This window comes from Genypterus blacodes, unplaced genomic scaffold (assembly GCF_046128005.1).
Source record: "Genypterus blacodes isolate CSIRO-AG114 ecotype Tasmania unplaced genomic scaffold, CSIRO-AGI_Gbla_v1 ptg000067l_1, whole genome shotgun sequence".
Classification (NCBI taxonomy): Eukaryota; Metazoa; Chordata; class Actinopteri; order Ophidiiformes; family Ophidiidae; genus Genypterus; species Genypterus blacodes.
In genome coordinates, this window is record NW_027466879.1 from 6,339,438 (window position 1) to 6,359,291 (window position 19,854).

Here is a 19,854-nt window from a genome sequence, read left to right on the forward strand (position 1 = left end):
GTGCTATTACATTATGTGTATGTTGCATACTGTAGTGACTTCAACATCAATACTGTTCAATGTAACACCAATACAAGCTAACCAGCATAAAACATGTTCCTGAATAATTCAAAAGGCAAAAATGAAACGTATGTTAAAGTGGTAACGCTTGAATCTAGTGAATATACTGTATATTGTGCGTGTACATCAGCATAGCATGGTTTTCCTAGAGAGGGTTCCGCAAAATGGGTACCAGTATAAAAAAAATAGACCCTGGGCTCCATCTAATACCCGACGCGTATATTTGACACGTTATGTTTTGGTCCCTCCATCTCGACTAAATAGTTATTTTATGTGTTGTCGACGAAAAGGTCTGTGCAGGTGAGCATTTGAAAAACAAACCATATCCTCGCTCCAGAGAACGGTCTATTTTCAACGGTAGACTCAGCGCAATAGTTTGCATTCCAGGATGTAGTCTGGGAGCTGCGGCAGCGTAGCTAACAGCTAACCACTACTTGTACGTGTGATTACTAACCAACCGCACTAGCTTCAGGGTGACCACCAGCTACAGCATTGAACACATTACCCGCACAGTGATCGCGTACACTAACGGAATAAATACTAGAAAGCTACAAAGCTTCCCTTCAACTGAAAAGGCCACGGTTAGTTCTCTGGTCTCAATAGAAGCCTTCATAGACGGAGCCCAAATCAGACTAGGCCTCGGCGGAGCTGCGGGGAAATTCACCTCCAGCAGCCAAGCCTCTCAGATCTGCACACCCGCAACCACTAAACTATTAATTGCAAAAAAAATAACTTACGTGAGATACTCCTGGCTCGGTTTCGGAGCCGTTATAGCCCTAAGGTCGACCGCCTTAGGGTTTGACGAGGTTCGGAGGACCGGCAGTGAGGGGGATGCGGTTGAAGCCGGACGCCATCCTCCTGCAGACGGACGGACACCGGAAACCGCCACGCAGTCCTGCTACCGCCGCTTCGTCATGGAGGAACGACGAGGAGCACGAAACAAACCTAGTTGGAAGTTTAAATCTCTTTCAATATACGTGAACACGCAATTAACACACACGTAAAGGTGAATGTAAACTTATAGCAGACTGTTAGTTTTCCAATTTTATGATAGGGGGCAGTGTTGCACACGCTAACACCCAACTGCCTATCAACTATTATAAACAACATATACGTATTTAAAAATGTGTTACTACGCTAACATAAAGAATAAAAAAGTGTCCATGTTCCTCGTATTGATATCTCAAGGCAAAGCTGCTAAACTAGGGGGCAGTATTGCAAACATTAAACCATACATTAGTATTTACAGTTGAAAAAGTTAATAAAATCGGTGGTGATGGAAGTCCTCCATAAGTGTGTGTGCGTGTGTGTGTGTGTGTGTGTGTGTCTTTTGGGGACAGTCAAAAGCCAAATTTAACTATATTATTTTAGTCAGTATTAAAAGAATAGCATTTAACTCTGGGCTGCATTTAAAAAAAACATTCTTTTGAAAATAGAGGGAATATTTAATTGGCATTTTGTAAAATAAATAAATAAATGTTTCACAGTCTCTGTTGTCAAAGGTTAGAGGTGTGTTTGCTGTGGACCCCTCTGTTTCACACACCTGCTTAGTATTCTCAGATAAACCAATGAACAACTGACAGACGACACATTCGTAGCAGTTTGCATGTTTGACTTTCTCAGTTTATTTCAGCTCATCCTGGTGACAGAGTGTATTAAGATGGCAGCGTGCTGGATTTATTATTATTATTCATCTTCAGTCACCCTGGTGCTCCCCACAGTTTTAGCAAAAGATACGTTGACATTGTAGCGAGGCTAGAATGCATCAAAATAGGAGAGCATTTCATTAATGTAGGGTTATAGGGTTCACTTATACAGTTAGATTCCATCAGTTCAGGCCTACTGTATGTCAGAAATGTAGGTGCCCCCAATATTATTATTAACTATAAATCTATCCATCGTTATATAATCCCATTAACCTTTGTGTGTGCTGAGAAATGGAACCATACCAAGAAGAAACAGACCCTGACAAGTTATTTGTTACAAAAATTACATCTTTCTCTTAGGCTCTTTCATAGGTTTTATATGTTTCATTTGTAAAGCGTATCACCATATAAAGTATTATATTTGTATTTTCTTTTAGATAATGTAGATATACGGAATTTATGCGTGGTATTCGTTCATTGTAATTTTCACTAGGCTTCTTTAAACAGGTGTTGTTCTGGAATTTCGATCGGAGATGATATTAGAGCTTGGAACTCACACTCATCACAGCGTCACTAATTCCTTGTTTTCCTTGTTCATTATCTTACAGGTGTAGTCTTTAGATACTGTATGTCAAAGGATGGGATACAGATCATGATTAATGATGCTTTTATATTAATGACAGTTTGTTTCAGTTGAAGGCTGGTGTGGATATCTGTTGCCACTAACTAACCTCATTACAGAGCCCCGCCCCTCCCCCCTCCCCCCTCCCAGCTGTGTGCCTCACAGTTCATATTGGTTTGCTGACCATTTTCTCCTCAGACAAAAGTAACATATTAACTCACATATATAACCATAATCCAGATTATACATGGCTCCAAAGTTCTGTTAAATCAAAGTTTTAGTTTCTCGATTGAATAACATTGTCAAGTTCTCCTTACCTTTATGAAATTTAATAATTTAATAAATAGGTGAGACAGCAGCAATAACCACACCAAGATCATTAATTTCAAACATTTCATTATTTTCTCCACATTAACTTTGAAACAACCTCATAAACCAAAAGAGTAAGAAAGAGCATGCTTGGGCATGCAATGATCTCACAACATGATGATGCCACTTGGTGCGAAGTATAAAACATACAGTAGCAGAGATTTTCTTTTTATACCATTCATAAACTCAGGACATTTCAGTATCCGTTGAGAGTTAAAAGCTAGCGTTTATTTTACACTGCTCTCCGTGTCTCGTGTAGCCTTGTGTTGCTGGATAAAGAGACGAGAGGGAGAAACTCACAAACTGACACCAGATTGAGCAGGCTAAACAAACATGCTGAAAAAAATCTCATCTGGCCCAGAGTGTCTGGAAATGACACTGTAGAAACCCCGTTTTCCCTTTTTGACTGGTCCAAAAGGGGGGACTGGGAGAGAGAGACAAAACAGTGCATGCCATTTCAGGGTGAAGGGGGTTTGGGTGAGGGGTAGAGGGGCACCTTTTTAGAATGATGGAAGGTTACTCATCTCCCCTTAGCCTGCCCACATGGGGTGTTTCATCTTGGGTTGGATTTGGGGGTTCAACTTAAGTTAAGACAGAAAATAAAATAAATACGAGGCACTCAGCATTCTCTCAGTCAGTTTGCAAACTGCAAAAAGTAACAAACCTGAATAATAATGACACATACACATATATAGTAGAATTAGTGGTTATAACATAACAGTCTCAAGGCTGTACAAAGGGGGCAAGGCTGAATCCTCAATATGTCAGCATTTAAATATGTGTTTATGTGTGTATGTGTGTGTGCATTTGTGTTCACATGTTAATGTAGGGTTGACCTAGATTCCACTTCACTCTCTATAAAATCTGGAAGTTCTTCAAAATTAGATTGATGGACCAGAGCCATGAAGAATGTGTCCGTTTTTCCAACATTTGATTTTGGAATTTTAATCAGATTCTGTGATTTTTGCTCGGATGGTGTGTGTTACCGATTCCAAAGCTCTGACAACAGGCATGATGACGGCAATTAAGAATGGAGTGTGTACAAATGAAGACAGAACAGTGATGTTAAAGGGATAGAAAATGCACTTTTATAATGACACAGCCTCATGCAATGGTTGTGTGTGTGTGTGTGTGTGTGTGTGTGTGTGTGTGTTTGTGTATTTCATGAAGAAAAAAGAAAAGAATAATGACGGAGCCCTTTAAAATGGATCTACTCTTGCAGCATAGTTCTGTAGCGCATAGTGTGAATAGGGGTTAGAGTTTGGTGGATAGGAACGACGAGGGAAAGGGTTAAAAGGCAAAAGGTTTGTTGGGGGTTAGGATGGAGTGAGTGTGTGCCATGCCGTTAATAGCATGTTCAATGTTTGTGATGATATTTGGAACACAAGGGGTTTACTATATTCCTGTTCAGAGTGGAAAAATGGGCGAAACTGCCTGTGCCATCTCCAATCAGCGGGTGACAGACACCTACAGACGCACGTGTCCTTATACACCACTCTATGTTTAAAGCTGCACTCTTTCTCATGATACTTCTTCCTCAGTCAACTTGTCTATGGTTGCAAGCTGGGAATAAGCATTTCAAAAAGGAACGGTGCTCTCATAGGAACTCAAATATGGGCTTGAACACAGGAGAAAAGACCAGTAAGCAACGATAGAAAGGCTTTTGCTGTGTCCGTCACTTGGGTGTGTGGGCTCCAGTCGAACAGGCAGAATGTCCGTGTCGGTAAGTAATAATATAATATACTGTAGTTATCAATAAGTCTTAGTAGATCATACTTGTATAAGCTTAAATAAAGAAGTGAATGAAAAGAATGGCTACTCCAATATTGAGTAAAATGACCATAACCACCAGAATAGAGCTGGAGCCCTAAGAGGAGAAGAGGAGAAGAGAAAAACTGTCAGTCCAACATTTCTCTTAATGGAAACATACATCATTTTTGATATGTCTGAACACACACGCAAAAGTTGTACTTGTAAAAACATAATTGGATTTTATTTGTGTGTGTGTGTGTGTAGATTAGAACATTTATGTCTGAACGTGCGACCGAAGCAGCATGAGAAAGAATCAAAACAATCAAAACAACGATTCAAAATGTGCATATCTACTGATGTAAATAAAAAAACAAGACCAGAGCAACAAATTTCACATAATTGTAAAGACTCACTGAGTTTGATTTGAGGGTGAGATGCTCTCCTTCCTGCTCCAGTGTGATGGGCTGAGACTTGAGGGGCGGAGAGAGGGTGAGGTCCCTGTGCAGCGGCCACTCCTCCAGCTCTGCCCCCACATTCAGGTTGTCCAGCATCTGTACAGAGTCCATAGATCCCTCCTGTACCGGCCTAAGGCCTCGGGATCGCAGCCTGTTGTTTTTGGCGCTGGGTGATTCCTGGCCCGGCCCCCTGGGCGTCTGCAAGTCCGGGGTCTGAAGCCTCATATCCACCGTATAGTCACTCATCCTCTCCTCGTCCTGTTCTGTGAGGCGTGAGTGGGCGGGGCTCCACCTAAGGGTGCTCTCAGCAGTCCAGCCCCCGGTGAGACCGTCTAGCCTTTGGTCAACTACAACATGCTCGTTCAGCTTGTGGTTGGTGGGGTTGTGCTGCTTTGAATGGTGGTTGGAGTAGACGTGCTCTCGAGGGTTGTAACTAGAAGAGATGTGGTCCTTTGCATTGTGATTGGAGGAGATATAATCTTGTGACTTGTGATTGGAAGAAGCATGCTCAGAAGTCTTGTGATTGGACATGTTATGCTCCAAGGCTTTGTGATTGGATAAAATGTGTACCTGCGGCTTGTAGTTGGAAGAGACATGCTCGCAGGCTTTGTGATTAGTGGAAGAATGAGCCCATGTTTTGTGATTGGAGGATGAGTACTCCCTCGATTTGTGATTGGAAGAGATTTGCTTAGAGGGCTTTTGGTTGGAGTGCTCCCAGGCTCTGTAGGATGAAGAGTGCTCCCGGGATTTATGATTGGTCAAGGATTTCTCCCGGGGTTTGTGGTTGGACGAAGGGGCTTGCTCGTGGCCGTTCATTTGACCCTCGTGCTCCTCCAGCAAGGAAGGCGTGGTGGAGCGGCTGCTGCCTCCTCGGTCTGGATACATTTCATCAGTCCAAGTGTTAGCCCCGCCTCTCTGAACATCAACGCCCCGCCCCTCCACCAACACTTGGATCTCAGCCCCGCCCTGGTCATCCACCGCACTTTGACGCATGAAGCAAGCATTTCTGGGACGATGGGCGTGCTTTGGCGAGCTACGTGGCGGGGAGGCGGGTACGCTGATCACAGGGCTGAGATCAGGTGTTATGACAGGCGGCGTGGTGTCTGGAGTGCACAGCTCCGGACTGTCTGTTCCCGTGGAGAGGACCTCGTGGTCTTTGTCCTTGCCGTCCTGGTGCTTGGGCCTCTGACACTCGAGTCCTATGGAAGCAGTTGGAGAATAACACCAATGAAGTGATTTGGCACCAAGCCACAGCAGCCCCATACAAACATGCAGTGTGTGTGGCAGTGTGTGTTATTAGCACGCAGGATAACAGGAGGAGAGAAAGACAGAATCCAGTGCAGCATTTACAGTCTAAAATCAGGTTAAATCTGTATTAAAGAGGATTATGGAAGGAAATACAGTCTGTCAGTACTAATACATGATAGTTTGATGGTTTTATGAAATTACAATATGTATAGAATTACAAAAACCAGGACATACTGCAAAACCACATAGGCAATCTATATTCAATTAAGGAACAAGTATAAAAAACAAAAGGAATTTCCATAATATACTACGTTATACTATCCTATCCTGACCTATCATATACTATACTATTCTATGCTAAAACGAATGTCTGATATGGCATTCCATCCTTCAATCATCTGCGTGTGTTACATTGCTGTGGGTGTGAAACCTTTAGAAACACATTTGAACTGTCTTAGTGCAGCAAATGTTTAACTAAAGCTCCTGCGTTTCTTCTGCGCTCACCATTGCCGTAGATGTGAAAAGAGGGACTGAGCTCTTTGGCAGCCATCCGGGCCAGTCGACACTCTTCCATAGCTTTCTGTGCCACGCCTTCAGCTGCCTCTGCCTTCCCACGGGCATGGCTCATCCTAAACATAACAGGTAGAAACACTGCAGTGAAGCAAGCCGGAGATTTAGTCGAAGAAGACGAAGAAGAAACTTTAGTGGGTCAAAACACGTTCCAACACGTCACCGTGCGAACATGTCAGACTTTGACAGAGACAAGATTGCGACATGCTGACCCCTTATAAGGTCACTTCCTGCTTTGTAGAGCTTTGCTGTCGGGAAACAGAATATTCCACACTTTTGGAAGCATTGTGTGTGTTCAGTTTTCAGTTTTCTGTTTTGTCCTGTAATGGTATACAGTAAACCCACGCATCTCAAGATCTTCTTTTACATTTACTTGTTTTTTATATTTTCCTGTTGCTTGCATCCCCCTGCTACTACCAAAGCAATTATCTTACCTGGACATGGCAATCTCTGCTTTCTGCTTGGCGATGTCTGCCGCCTTGTCTGCAGCTTCGACAGCCCGGTCCACCTTCTCTCTGATCTTACTGGCCCTCAGTGGGATCAAGTTCTTGCGTTTCCCGCTCACCAGCACATTCTGCTTGTACTTGCCTTCCTCTTTGGTGCCGTCGGGGAAGGTGGTGCATCCGTATCCGTGCCTCTTGTTCCCCGCCCATTCACCTGCGTAATGAAGCCCGTCAGAGCGCCTACTCACGCCCCAGCCGGCCCTCTGGTCGCTCCGCCACTCCCCAGCGTACATTTCAGTGACGGTGGCATCCACAGGAGCACCCTGTTCACTCTCACTGGTGTTGGAGTGGATGTCGGATGCAGCAGAACTGACGGTGCTCATGCCAGCCTCGCTGCAGAAGGAACTCTGCTTGCTGAGCTGACTGGCCAGAGAGCTTTTGGACTCTGAGCGCCGCAGCTTTAGGCCACTCAGGATGGACTGGCGGAAGCGACCCTTTCTCTTCCTTTGGCGTTCGGCTTCACTCGGAGCCGTCAGAGCAAACCCTCCTCGCCCTACGGGGCTCCCAGCCAGCCCGGCCACCACCCCGTCTGTGAGTACGGTGGCGGTGCCGTCCTCCAGCACAGCAGGGGGGCCGTGGCTGTGCTCAGAGCGCAGCGAGTTTATTGATGTGCGTAGGGGGAAGAGGATTACAGCAGCCATGCCGTATGGCACACTCTGCCGCACGCCGTAGCCGTGACGCATCCCACCCAGCCACTGGCCTTGGTACGTTCCTGGAAGAGAGACACAGACAAGATTCAGAGAAAGCTGTGTGAGATTTTGAGTGAGATTTTGTGTTAGGTGAGGGGGAGTGTTATGTTTTCTTTTTTTGTTTTCTTTTTGTACTGTCATAGAAAAGTTAAGATATGACAAAAAACACAGAAAACAGCACAGGTTGGTTCATAAAGCAAACTCTCAGCTCTGTAACATTAACTTTACAGATATAACTGTATATATAATATATAAAAGATTGAAAAGTCAACTAAATGTTGTTAATATTGAATTCAATCTTATGATGTAGATGCTTAGTTGTTACTACATTGACAGATTGGACAGTGACCGTTCAATCTCAGATCATAATCTGTAAATGAAAGCAACGGCAAAGTGACACAATGTATTTTATTAAAAAAACGTGATGCTATCTTATTACAACCTCCCTCTCACAACCAATCTATACAAGCTTATATTGTGTACACAACATGTGCAGATAGATACACAGACATAGACCCAATAGTTTCTCCTCATGCGCCAACTCATAAACACAGACATAGATTAATATTCTCCAAATACTCCCGTGTGATACACTCCATATGTATGCAGCTTTGATGTGTGCAAAGGTTGGCTACACTGCGCCAAGAATTCATTATTTTGAACATAGCAATGCCAAACTCTAGCATATTGGCACAACATCTTCACTCTCAAAGTAAATCTTTAAAGGGAAGCTTGCAATAATCCTCAGATAAGATCAAATATTTGGCTTTCCTCAGATATCACAGAAGGACATACTGTATGTTTTTCTTAGAACCGGCCAAGCGAATCAACCGTCGTCATGCCCGAGCTGATTTTGGCAGGTGAGACAGTCGGGGCGGTGGATGAAAGACAAACGACGGCAAAGTGGAAGTGAGGACTGCTCTGTGTTCGACAGGCGAGCCAAACAGCACAGGTTCAACGTGTTTGGAATGTTTCACCATTCAGGCAAACAACAAAAAGCATTCAGTCACAGATTCATGTCAGGGCCAGAGTGCATGAAGGTGAAGGATGCTTGAGGTCCTTTAGATCTTTCCTGTCTCCTTCACCAGACAAGACTAAGATCTGAAAAACTACAGCAGAAATTGTACAAGTAATATTCACAGGGTAAAGTTCATTTTGATTACTAAAATACTCGTTTAATTTCTTATCATTATTGCCGATGTTGTTGTTGCTCTTTTACTTATTCTGTATTCATTTGTAGTTTGATTAATTCACAAAATATGAAAATGCATGTATAATCTAATATATTGTAATTATATATGCAGTGTTTTGGTGAAACTATCTCTCTCATATCAAACATATTGTACGAGCTCTGTTCTCTACCTGATGCAAGACAAAATATTATGAATTCATGACTCAATGCAGCAATTATCCCACTTCCACAAAGCCAAGTGACGGCTTCCCTCGGAGTGTAAACGCATAAGAAGAAAACACCACCGCTTTAATGAAGGGGGACATCCTAATGAGTGTAAAATGTCAGGTCACTGCTGCAGCAACTAGCAGAGACATTGTAGTGACCTATATGGTTCAGCCCCTCCCAGCTCTGAGGCAAACGGGCCTCACCATCACTGCTTATACATGAGGAGAACATTTATGAACTTGGACACATACTGCGTCTATTCCATCATCTGTAAGTCTGAACAAGATCCTAACCTGCTGCTCTGTAGTTTAGAAAGGAAGCATATTCTTTGAATGTAGGGTGTGAGCACTCTGTAGAGCTATCGTGTGCGTACAATGTAATTTATAATTGCAAGTGTACCAGTTTGGAAATGTCACAGTGCCTCAGGGTGAAAACACAGGGCAGGAAATATCTATGATCGATTATGGCACGGCAATAGATCTGCTTTGTTGAAACCAAACCTTTTGCGCGTGTGTAAATCAGAGCCAACATCCTCCTGGTCTAATACTTTGCATGAACCCATTTACTACATTTAATTGTGGCGCTCATTAGATACTATTAAGAGTGTAATGACATGGAACTGTGCAGCTTTGTCAGCAGTTTAACAATTCCTGCTGAAACTGACATTCCTTGCGTTGAACATGAAGATGAAGATGAAGAAGTGTGGAAATCTTGGACCTGTTCCACTGTCATTGTGTCTGCCTTAGGGATTTGAGGAGAGGGTGGAAGGAGGATGTGGAATTGAACCTTTGTTGTTAAGATGAGGAGGCATTCCAGGCACTTTGGCCTCAGCTGAGTAGAGTTGGCGGTGGTAGTCGCTCAGTCTTTGGAGGATGTTGTTAATTTTTTGAAAGAGGAAATCTTTTATCTATTTCTTTTCACAGGCCGTGTTTGGAGGTGATGGCTCTGTCCGTGGTGCTGGATCCGGAGCTGTCCGCGGTGCTGAACCACAAACCGGCCAACAGGAGTCGACTTTGGATACGAAACACGAATACTAGTCAACATGGCGGTTAGACCTTCATCATTTATTGACTGTTTGACTGGAAATTTGAATGACTAGTTATCTAAATATAAACATTTCCTGCAGCTGAGTTACTACTGGATATCAGCAGCTGTTTCAGTGTGTGTTGATGGGCCCGTCGGTGTGTGTTTGATGGAGAAAACAAGCGCACTGCACATTTATTGGGTTGTGGAAAATGTGTCAGCTGGCGCATACTAGATTCATCTGTCGGCGGTCTTCCACGTGAGCGGAAGCGAGGTGGAGAGCCGCGGGGTGACGCAGTGCTTTTTTAACGTTCGCTTCTCCGTCCTGAATCTCTTCGAGCGCCACGCAAAATCCGCAGGTGGGGACGTGGAGGCCCGCGTTTTAAAGCCACCGCCTCCACCTCCGATGCAGCACCGACACAGCCCCTGTTTTCATCGTCGCCACCCACCTGCATCGCTTATTGACCTCGCGCTCCATCATCGCTCATCCGGGTCCTGCGCGCGTGGTGCTCGGAGGCGGGCATCGTCGGCGAAGCTATCACACAGCCTACATACGAACGGGGAGGGGTGGGAGGAGGGAGGAGGGACGTGAGTGACAGCGGTGAGAGCCAATCAGAGAGCAGAGTGGCGGCGAGGTGGTCCCTAGTGACACGCTGACCCGCTGTCTCCACGTTACCATGGCGACCTCGCAGCACAGAAGCGTCCGGGGTATGAGGGGATGGGGTGGAGGTGTGTGTGTGTGTGTTTTATTTATATGTTGTGTGTGTGTGTGTCTGTGTGTGTGTCCAAACTAGTCAGGCAAGAAATGTCAGAATCCAGCACAGTTCAGTTTCTGATCTCAGACACGCTGATCTGAAACATCAACATCCTGTTTCAGTGCTGTGACTTTGTTGTTTTCTATTAATACTGGGATCTAATAATAAGCTCTGGTCACCAGGCCATCGTCAAGGTGATCTGTACTGAATGTTATAGCTTTTGACCCTGCAGCCCTCCTCATCTATGCATGTGAGTTTGACCTACATGTCATTTATGTAGCCTACATTGAAGATGCGTGGGTTGAGTAAGCAAGCGGCTCTATTTTAAAGCCTGAGTGGACTTTCAACACGGGAAATGAGTTCAGTCTGAGAAGTCAAACAGGTCTAAATCTGAGCTCTAAACTGGGCTTTGCTGTGGGAATAAAAGGTGTCGATTTGTATTCCATGTCTATAATATAAAGTTAAAGCTGTTAGTTTGTACAGAAACTCCAAGAATATTGTGAGTCATTTACATTTCATTAACACAAATCTTTAGTTTGACACAGATGAGTCTGGTATTGATCATAGGTATGGAATGTCACAGGGCTCTACAATAATGATTAGAAAAATTGCATTTTGTACCAAAAAGTTGAGAGTTTTGATTGAGCTGTGCAGAGGAAATGAAGTGTTGGAAGCAGGAAATGGCTTTCAGCTCTCTTACCTCCATCAGAGTAGGTTTCAGTGCCATATCCATCCTGCAGACCGTTGCTCCACGTTCCTTCATATCGGGCACCGCTGGCTGTGCTCTCCAGCTGCCCATAGCGACCTTTGAACCCCTGTGTCCACTCGCCTCTGTACTCCCAGCGGCCCTTGCTCTCCACGCCCACGCCGTGCCGCTTGCCTTGCGCCCAGGTCCCCTGGTAACTGTTCCCACTGGGCCACGTGTAGACGCCCAGGACCTCAAAGCCGTGGCTCCAGGCCCCCGCATACTCACCCTGGCCTTGGGGTCCCGTGCAGACCCCTCGGCCATGGGCCTTGCCCTGCTCCCACCCCCCGCAGTACGACCCCCCATCATCAAAGTCAAACCTGCCTCCAGTGGACATGCATGAAACAGGTTTTGGCAAATCCCCAGAATGTCAAGAAAGAGAAAAAAGAAGGGCCCGGTTCACACAGAAGGGGCAGGTAGGGAGGAGGCCCTGTCTGGCTGTGTTAGCATGGAGGTGCAGGGCCACCACTCTCCCTCTCTTCTTAGTTTAGGATGTACAACAGCTCCTCGTCTCAAAAATAGCAAGACATGGCCTAAAGAACATCAAACTCACGATGGAGAAGCAATCTAAGCCTCAGCACTGGGTCTGGCGTGAAAAATGGAACTGTAGTGCATGGAGCTTCCCACGGGCATGCAGGCTCAGAGTGCTTCTCCTCCTCCTCCTCCTCCACTTCCTTCTCCACCTTCCTGCCCCACGCAGCCGGGGAGCTCGCCGGCCTGTTGTCTCGGCCGTGCGGCGGGTCGCTCCAGACAAGCGAGGCCTAGGCTTTTCCAGCAGTCCCAGAGGCCCGCACAGTGGCAGCGGCAGCAGCAGCACCAGCAGCAGCAGCAACCGTGCTCAGCTCAGTCAGACATTACAGCATCCTCACATCCGTGCTGAACCTGCAGGCAGGAATGGAGACGGACAGCGACACAGGATGGCACCGCAGCTGGTACAGCATTATAAATAGAAAAAAAAGATGAGGGACGCTGAGAAGTTGAAGATATTTCTCTGTAGCATGGCCTGGAAAATAAGCAATCCAGGTTAGCTCCAGACACACATCCGTACCCACACGCACGCACACACTCCGGCTCACGCACACACCTTGGAAGACATAACAGAGTGTGAATCTCCCCGCTGACTCTCTTATTTCTGGTCCCTTCTCTTGTTGCTGGGCTGTGATTTAAAGAGGAGATGTAGTCCCGGAGATGAGGGTGCAGCGATGAGCAGAAGAAGAAAAAACAGAAAACACTTATTCCTTTGGTCTTCCCTTTGTCCTCTCCGTCTCAGCTCTCACCCATATGAGGATTTTTTCCACGTATCCCGATTTCCACCAAGTCATCTGTGCTCTCCGTTTTTTGTCGGCCTCTTTCTCTCTTCCTCTGTCTCTCCCTCTCTCTGAAATCTGCTCATTACAGGACTGTTCCACCCCAGCCAATACCCCTCCCCCACAAATAACACACACACACACACGCACACACACACACATACACACATACACACTCCTTCTCTCAGCTCTTAAAGAGATAGAGACTGAGGGACGGTGCGAATAGCTGCATGTACCAAGCTCGCTCGCTCTCTCCTCTTGGGGATACAGACTGCTTTTCCTAATTATCCAGCCTCATTTCACTCTCCCCACCCAGACTGAATTCTGGGTAGTCAGCAATCTGTTTTCCTGATAACTGCCGGTTTGTGAGGCCATTGATCCCGTGCCACTGCGAGGCTCGTACACTCCTAGACTAATTGTTGTTAGTCTTTCTTGCCGTCTCATAGGCAAACCAATGGAGTGTAGCCGTCACTTGAGTAATCTCTACTGGAGTGACGGCGAAAAACCTGCTTGGTCACAGTCTGCACACTAAGTTTGCAGTAAAGGGGCCAGAAACCTGAATTTTTTTAGTTGTAGATCGGCTCTGTTCCAGTTTGACAATCCAGCACCGTATTTGCTTTTAGAGCCATCAATACTTTCTAATCAATAAGAGGGAAGATGATATTGGAAATGTTTCTGCCTTTGACTGCTCCATCTGCTGGATCATATGGTCACCAGGGGATATAATGCCCAACCAAACTCCCAGGGCAGATGAGACTTCTTATTTCAATCAAATTATATAACGATATGATGATTTCACTTGTAGAAATCTTGCGGAACACAAGTTACAAAATAACTGCAGCAGAATCATGTGTTTACCTCTCTTATGTAAGGTCAAGTCAAGCTGGTTTCTGTAGCCTAGTATCACATACGATGTCTCAAAGGGCTTTACAGAGCCATGACATCAGGAAGATGAGGGGGAAAAAAACCCACGGAAACCTTAACGTATGAGCGAAAAAAGGAAGAAACCTCTGTACAGGCAATTCCAAGAGAGATTCCCCCTCCCCCATCTGCCGGGTGTGCAAAAGGGAATTTCAGCCGGGATTATACGATAATAAAATGGTGCATATGGGTCATCAGGTCAGGTTCTGAGCATTCGTTTGATAGTTTGGGCTCTGTTAGGGTTCATTTGAAGCAAAAGTTTTTTTCTTGTTTTTATATTTCCACAAATTAAAAAGTGAAATGTTACTTCCAGTCAATAACATCTGTAATAATGGACTCATTCACATCCATCAGTTCAAATATGCTCTCTGTTTCTGGATATGTTCTCTGCATTGTGACATCTGAGGCCTGGACTTGTGTATTTCTACCTTTCATTGAAAAAGTAATTGTTGAGCAGAGGCGTAGTAACATCCCCATCTCCACACAGGGGTTGTAGCTTTAAGCCCTCCTGGGGAAGCCTGACTCCCACAGGTGAGACCAGACGGGCGGTGGCATCACGTGGCTGTCTGCACCTCCCCTTTGGCAGACTGGAGGAGCCCAGCTGTTTGGAGTTTTTTTACACCCTGCACAATTCTGGATACAGATCACAGATACGGATACAGCAAGATTTAAATACGGCCGCAGAAATTGTGTGAAAGTAACACAACGCCTGGGAAACCCCACAGGCCAAAGTGAATGTTGTATTTTTACTGTGTTGTGAACCTTCAGACTACAATAAACATGTACATAAAGAATGGAACATCCTCTAAAAACAGAATGAAGAAAACATGAAAAGTGTAGGTTAACATATACTTTTATTATAAACCATCGCCGTAAAACCAAATGTAAATCTTTAAGTCTAGGTGTTCCTTGTTTACAGTCCAACTTTAGTTTCGTCCAATGTGGTCCAAGTATTCTAACATAAATGTGTCCATGTGAGAACATCTGCTTAGGGTCTCCATTCACTTCCTTCTACTTACTGTGTTGCTGTTTGCTTCAGTTGAAGGCTGAAGTCTTGATCAGCTGACACATCTTATAGCAGTGAGCTAAAGCTGAAACATCTTCAACTTCTCCAATGTTATGATGGACTACAGCCATTTATCATCTCAACCTGTAGTTGAAGCCCGTTGCAGAATAATTCATTAGTTCATGGCAAAGATGCTTCTCCAGATACTCAAACACAACAAATGAACTGCATAAAAACACTGATTAAGGTTCTACATTACTTCTGTTTGGTAGTATTTAATTTGTTTTACAAAATATGTTCAGTCCATATGGTGAAGATGTAATGTGACACGCTTTTATTGTAATTTCTTTGTAATAAGCAGTAATACAGAAGAATGAATATCCAACAGAAATGAACAAAGTACAAAACAAATGTCCACAGGTTCCCCTCCGTCTTCCTGGGAGAAGTAAATGGTGTTTATGTGAGGATGTCGTGGGCCTGCTGCTCCACCAGCATGGCCATGTTCTTTACGTCGCCACACCAGAAGTCCAGGCGCTCCTTCATGCCTTTGATCTGTAACAGAGGCCAAAAGGTGAGTGACAGCTGAAGAAGAACTCTGACAGGCCGCAGACAGATGGCAACTTGATGAAAAATATACATTACTTTGCAGAAAGGATCGTCATTAAACAAGGACATCTCTGATTCAATTTGTTTTGGTGGTCGATTTTTATGTTATTCATCTTAAACTAACAGATTCAGAGTCTGGAAAAGCATCCCAGCCGTGTTTCCATTTAAAAAACGCTGTCGTTCAAAATCTAACGTGTAGAAATGTGTTCTTACAATGGTGAGGATGTGAATCTTTAAAGGAGCAGGAGTTTCCTGTTAGAATCTAGAACCATCTGAATCTTGCAATTGCTTGCAAATGTTTCTGAATGTAGCTGTGCAGAGGTCCAGATCTCTAAACCCTCAACTTCCTAGAGATTTCTGAGCTGCGTATCAGCAGTGCATTCACGCGCATGTTCAAACTTGTACTGCGCTGCAACTACAGCAACAGATTTTCTCACACGTCATGTTAAGACTGTAATGCGACTGAAATCGTGTGGTCACTCTTCACTCTGAGAAACAGACTTACATTATGCAACTGCAAATAGATTAGATCAGAGTTTGCCACCTCTGCATCCGTCTCTCTCCTCAATGGGAGGACTCGCTTCACATTGAGATTATGCAACTTTCCGCCCATGTATGTTGCGTCATCGCATTTGCATTATGGACAAAATGAGCATTGAGTGTATGTAAACACAATGAATGTTAGTGTAGGTAGGCTAGCAAAATGTTGCTCCCACACAAGAGGAAGAAGTGAATGAACCAAAACAAAAGTTGAGCTCTGCCCACAGGCCCCTCATCACCAAGGCAACAAACCATGAGATGTTTGGCACAAGTGCAGCCAAGGGAATATCCAAAGCAGAGCAGGCCAAGGTTTACCTTGGGTGCCAACAACACACACAGACCCTCAATCACAGGGTCTTGAGCCTCGGAAGATTAAGACGTCTACTTGAGCATGCTGGATGTAATAAGGTGAGCTCACCTGTTGCAGGTCCAGCACTCTGGGCTGCACCCAGGTCATCTGCACCTTCTTGTCCACCTCGTCAATGTTGCCTTTGATCAGGCCCACAGAAAGAGCCTTCATCACCAGGAGTTCCACCTGCACCAGGAAGCACACAGCAATAGTCAGTCAGTCTGAAGCGACGCCATAGAAAACTACACAGGCGTGCATACAGTCCCACCACAGCAGGGAACGTTTTTGTGTGAGGTAATCAAAATCGGCCGCTCTGATCACTATTAAAAGGTTTTATTGACATTTATTGACAGGCTGATCTTCTTGTCAGCAGCCACACTGACCTCATTAACAGGGATTTTGGCACTCTGGGAGATCTCCTGGAAGGTCAGCTGCCTGTGGTTTGCAGGACGAGTGAAAGTCATCTACAAAGGACAGAGAAGTGTTTGGATTGGAATAAGTGCATGTTTTCATTCAGTTATTTGTGTCACATGTGAAGTATAAGAACATTGATGTGGTTATTAGTCTGAGAGCTTCAATTTGGAAATGAAAATCATGTTTGGGACGTCCCACCTCCATCACACAGAGCAGCTGGATCTTCTGCATTAGTTTGGCCTCGTGTGCTGCGAGGTCCGGCTGGAACAGAAGAAGAAGAAATCACAACAATGAAAACCTTCACACCAGTCTGACTCTGACTGACATGCTCCAGTTTAGGTGATTAACTGTTCAATTTCACACAAAGTGAGACAAACTCACAGAGGATCTTTTATGTCTGTGAGAGAGAAATCTGACACTTATATCCAAGGTGTGGTTGAGTTTTCTGCACTTCCTCTAATGCAATGTGAAACCAACCGCAGGTAGAATGACAACAAAAGCTCAAATTCTAGGGAGTGAGAATGGCCTTAGCAAGAAAAAAGTGATAATTCTAACTCTGAACATCCCTGTGTTTTAGATGAAGAATGACTGACTGACCTGCTGGCCCCAGGCAGACTTGAAACCCTGGAATTTCTCCACATTGCCCCCGTTGAAGGCGTACAGTGTGTCAATGAGCCACTGCTTGTCTGTGTTCCTGAGGGTCTCCAGCACAGGATGCATCAGCTGCAGAGACAAACAGCATCACAACGTCACTTCAGCTCAAAAGCTTCCACAAAGCCACAAACTGTGTTGATGGACACCCACCAGCTCTCCGAAGTTGTAAACCCCTTCGCCTAAGAGGCCGGCCAGGCCCAGTGTGAACGCTCGCTCCTGCTTCTCTGTCTCTGTGAAGAGACACGCGTGATCGTTCAGTGTTGACATGACTGGAAGATGAACTCTGCCTCATAAGCATGGAGTCCTGCCCATAGTTTTGCTCACCTGGCAGGTCTTTGATGTCCACACAGCCGAGGTAGCGCAGAGCATCTTTGTAGTAGGAGGCGTGGTTTCCAATGATGCGGTAATATTTGCTGGAGAGGTCATAGAAACGGCCGTGGACTGATGTGACCCCGGGCAAGTTATTCAACATTTCCTCCACCTCTTCAATTAATTTCTGGAAAAGCAGCAAATACAGAGATGAAACAACAAGCTGTCAAGCAACGGCCATCAGAGGTCAGGATCCCGTCAAACTTTGGAAAGGAAACTGCCACTAGACTTTCTAACTAACATTCAAACGCGGCTCAAAGGAGAAAGCTAGAGAGTTCTGGAGATGTCACCTTTGTGGCAGGAAGGTCGTTGATCTCCAGTTTCAGGCTGCCGATAGAGGTCTTGCAGAGTATGACCGCCTCATCGCTGCTCTTCACCTGCATCACACACACACACACGCGTACGTCAGCTCGGGTCAGAATCGGAGTTTGTCATTAAAACTTTCAATGTTTCTTGCATCAGTCAGCTCACTTTTTCCTTGGACTTCTCGAGGAAGGTGATGGCATCTTTGGGTTCTAAGACGACATTTTAACATTAGAAACTCCAAAACATTGAGAATGACAGAAAATAAATACCTTTGTCTGCCTTAAATGATTCTTACCCGTCATCTGCCTGGCAACATACAGCATGATCTCCACTAGGGATAAGGGATTGATTCTGTTTAAAGATGAAAAAAACACAATTAGCACTAAACAACATCAACAACAAATACACAGTTAATACTCTCGCAGCAAGATTACATAAACAAACTGAATACTGGAGCCACTTTTACCACACCTGTGTTCAAAGTCACTGAGGAAGTTGTCGTATAGCTGTAAAAAAAAATGGAAAAAAGATGAGCAAAGCAGATTTTAGACAATTCATTATACTTTGTACTTCTCTGTACCTTGTTTTATTAATGTTTAAATATCATCCTTTTCCCGAACAATAAGCTTTTAAAAACAGTATTTAGAAAGCACAACCTCCATTTACTCATTTAACTCAATTTATCTATCGCAAATGCTGTAGAGTAAACTCAGGAGGGAGAGTAAACACAAGAGTGATCAGCATCACGTCCCCAAACATAACACGGGACACACGCAGGGTTCAAATAAGCAGTTAGTGATTCATTATTACCACTGATCATTACTGGAATCAACGCACTTAGTCTGATTCTTAAAGGTGCCGGGCTGCAGAGCTCGTACACAGGAGACATCATGCCATGAGTGTGTATCACTCACCTGGATGAGGCCATCTCCTGTTTTAAAGCAAGGATCTTTAACAAAGTCTGTCAGATTCAGCGTCAACTGATGCCACAATCTGTAACAACAACACAAAGTGAGTTAGTCCACCAGTTCAGCTGAATCACTGCCTGGGTTCATTTCGGAGACATTAAACCCAGTAACGAGGTTATTTACGTCCATAATATGAGGCATTTCCAAATCTGTTTGTAATTTGGTAAATAAAAGTAAATAAGAAACTAACTTCCTCGCTTCCTTTAATAAGTAAACACGCAACTAACATTTGTTAGCCTTTAGCTATTACAGCTAACGTTAGCTCGTTGCATGACTCAGCTTGCAATTGCAATGAATGAGCTAGCTAGCGTTAGCACAGCTAACACACACATTAGCTTCATGTTCATCGTTTACCTTTTATTGTACAGTTCCTCCAGTGTGTGCCATTCTGTTGCCATCTCCGGCGTCGAGCTGTTGCTCTGCTGCTGTTTGAGGAACCCCGAAACATCTTTCATGGTGGCGACGAATTGAAAGTGTTTACTCCTTGAAGAGAACTGTTGTTGGGTTTCTGCTAACGTCAAGTAGCCTGGTGTGTTCCGTCTGCTCTGCTGCTGCTGCTGCGCGCTAGGGATTGTGGG

At 44.7% G+C, this 19,854-nt stretch overlaps 2 protein-coding genes across 3 annotated transcripts; both read right to left on the minus strand.

Annotated features, from left to right (window-relative positions):
• Nucleotides 1-2,609: 2,609 nt before the first annotated feature.
• jph3a (junctophilin 3a) lies at nucleotides 2,610-12,173 on the minus strand. Of its 2 annotated transcripts, XM_076155313.1 has the most exons (6): nucleotides 11,792-12,173; nucleotides 7,157-7,937; nucleotides 6,657-6,781; nucleotides 5,643-6,103; nucleotides 4,863-5,249; nucleotides 2,610-4,564 (listed from the first exon to the last, which is right to left on the minus strand). In XM_076155313.1, exons 1-6 carry the CDS (start codon nucleotides 12,171-12,173, stop codon nucleotides 4,484-4,486), a joined length of 2,217 nt encoding a protein of 738 aa, XP_076011428.1. In that variant the 3' UTR covers nucleotides 2,610-4,483. The 2 variants fall into 2 exon arrangements, with proteins under 2 accessions (XP_076011428.1, XP_076011426.1); XM_076155311.1 differs by having other exon boundaries at nucleotides 4,863-6,103.
• A 3,208-nt stretch (nucleotides 12,174-15,381) lies between these two features.
• On the minus strand, nucleotides 15,382-19,842 carry psmd13 (proteasome 26S subunit, non-ATPase 13). The gene is made up of 13 exons (XM_076155556.1): nucleotides 19,631-19,842; nucleotides 19,223-19,301; nucleotides 18,780-18,814; nucleotides 18,604-18,659; nucleotides 18,474-18,517; nucleotides 18,293-18,379; nucleotides 17,958-18,129; nucleotides 17,784-17,863; nucleotides 17,577-17,702; nucleotides 17,178-17,240; nucleotides 16,949-17,029; nucleotides 16,635-16,751; nucleotides 15,382-15,622 (listed from the first exon to the last, which is right to left on the minus strand). Exons 1-13 carry the CDS (start codon nucleotides 19,729-19,731, stop codon nucleotides 15,527-15,529), a joined length of 1,137 nt encoding a protein of 378 aa, XP_076011671.1. The 5' UTR covers nucleotides 19,732-19,842; the 3' UTR covers nucleotides 15,382-15,526.
• Nucleotides 19,843-19,854: the final 12 nt, after the last annotated feature.

Excerpts from the sequence above, each read along its gene's own strand:
- jph3a (XM_076155311.1), bottom strand. The coding sequence starts at position 12,173 with ATGTCCACTGGAGGCAGGTTTGACTTTGATGATGGGGGGTCGTACTGC. Across the intron at positions 6,782-7,156 it reads GCAGAGATTGCCATGTCCAG|GATGAGCCATGCCCGTGGGA; the intron begins GTAAGATAATTG and ends TGTTATGTTTAG. Across the intron at positions 6,104-6,656 it reads TTTTCACATCTACGGCAATG|GACTCGAGTGTCAGAGGCCC; the intron begins GTGAGCGCAGAA and ends CTGCTTCCATAG.
- psmd13 (XM_076155556.1), bottom strand. The coding sequence starts at position 19,731 with ATGAAAGATGTTTCGGGGTTCCTCAAACAGCAGCAGAGCAACAGCTCG. Across the intron at positions 18,660-18,779 it reads CTCAGTGACTTTGAACACAG|AATCAATCCCTTATCCCTAG; the intron begins GTGTGGTAAAAG and ends ATCTTTAAACAG. Across the intron at positions 15,623-16,634 it reads GAGTGCTGGACCTGCAACAG|ATCAAAGGCATGAAGGAGCG; the intron begins GTGAGCTCACCT and ends CCTCTGTTACAG.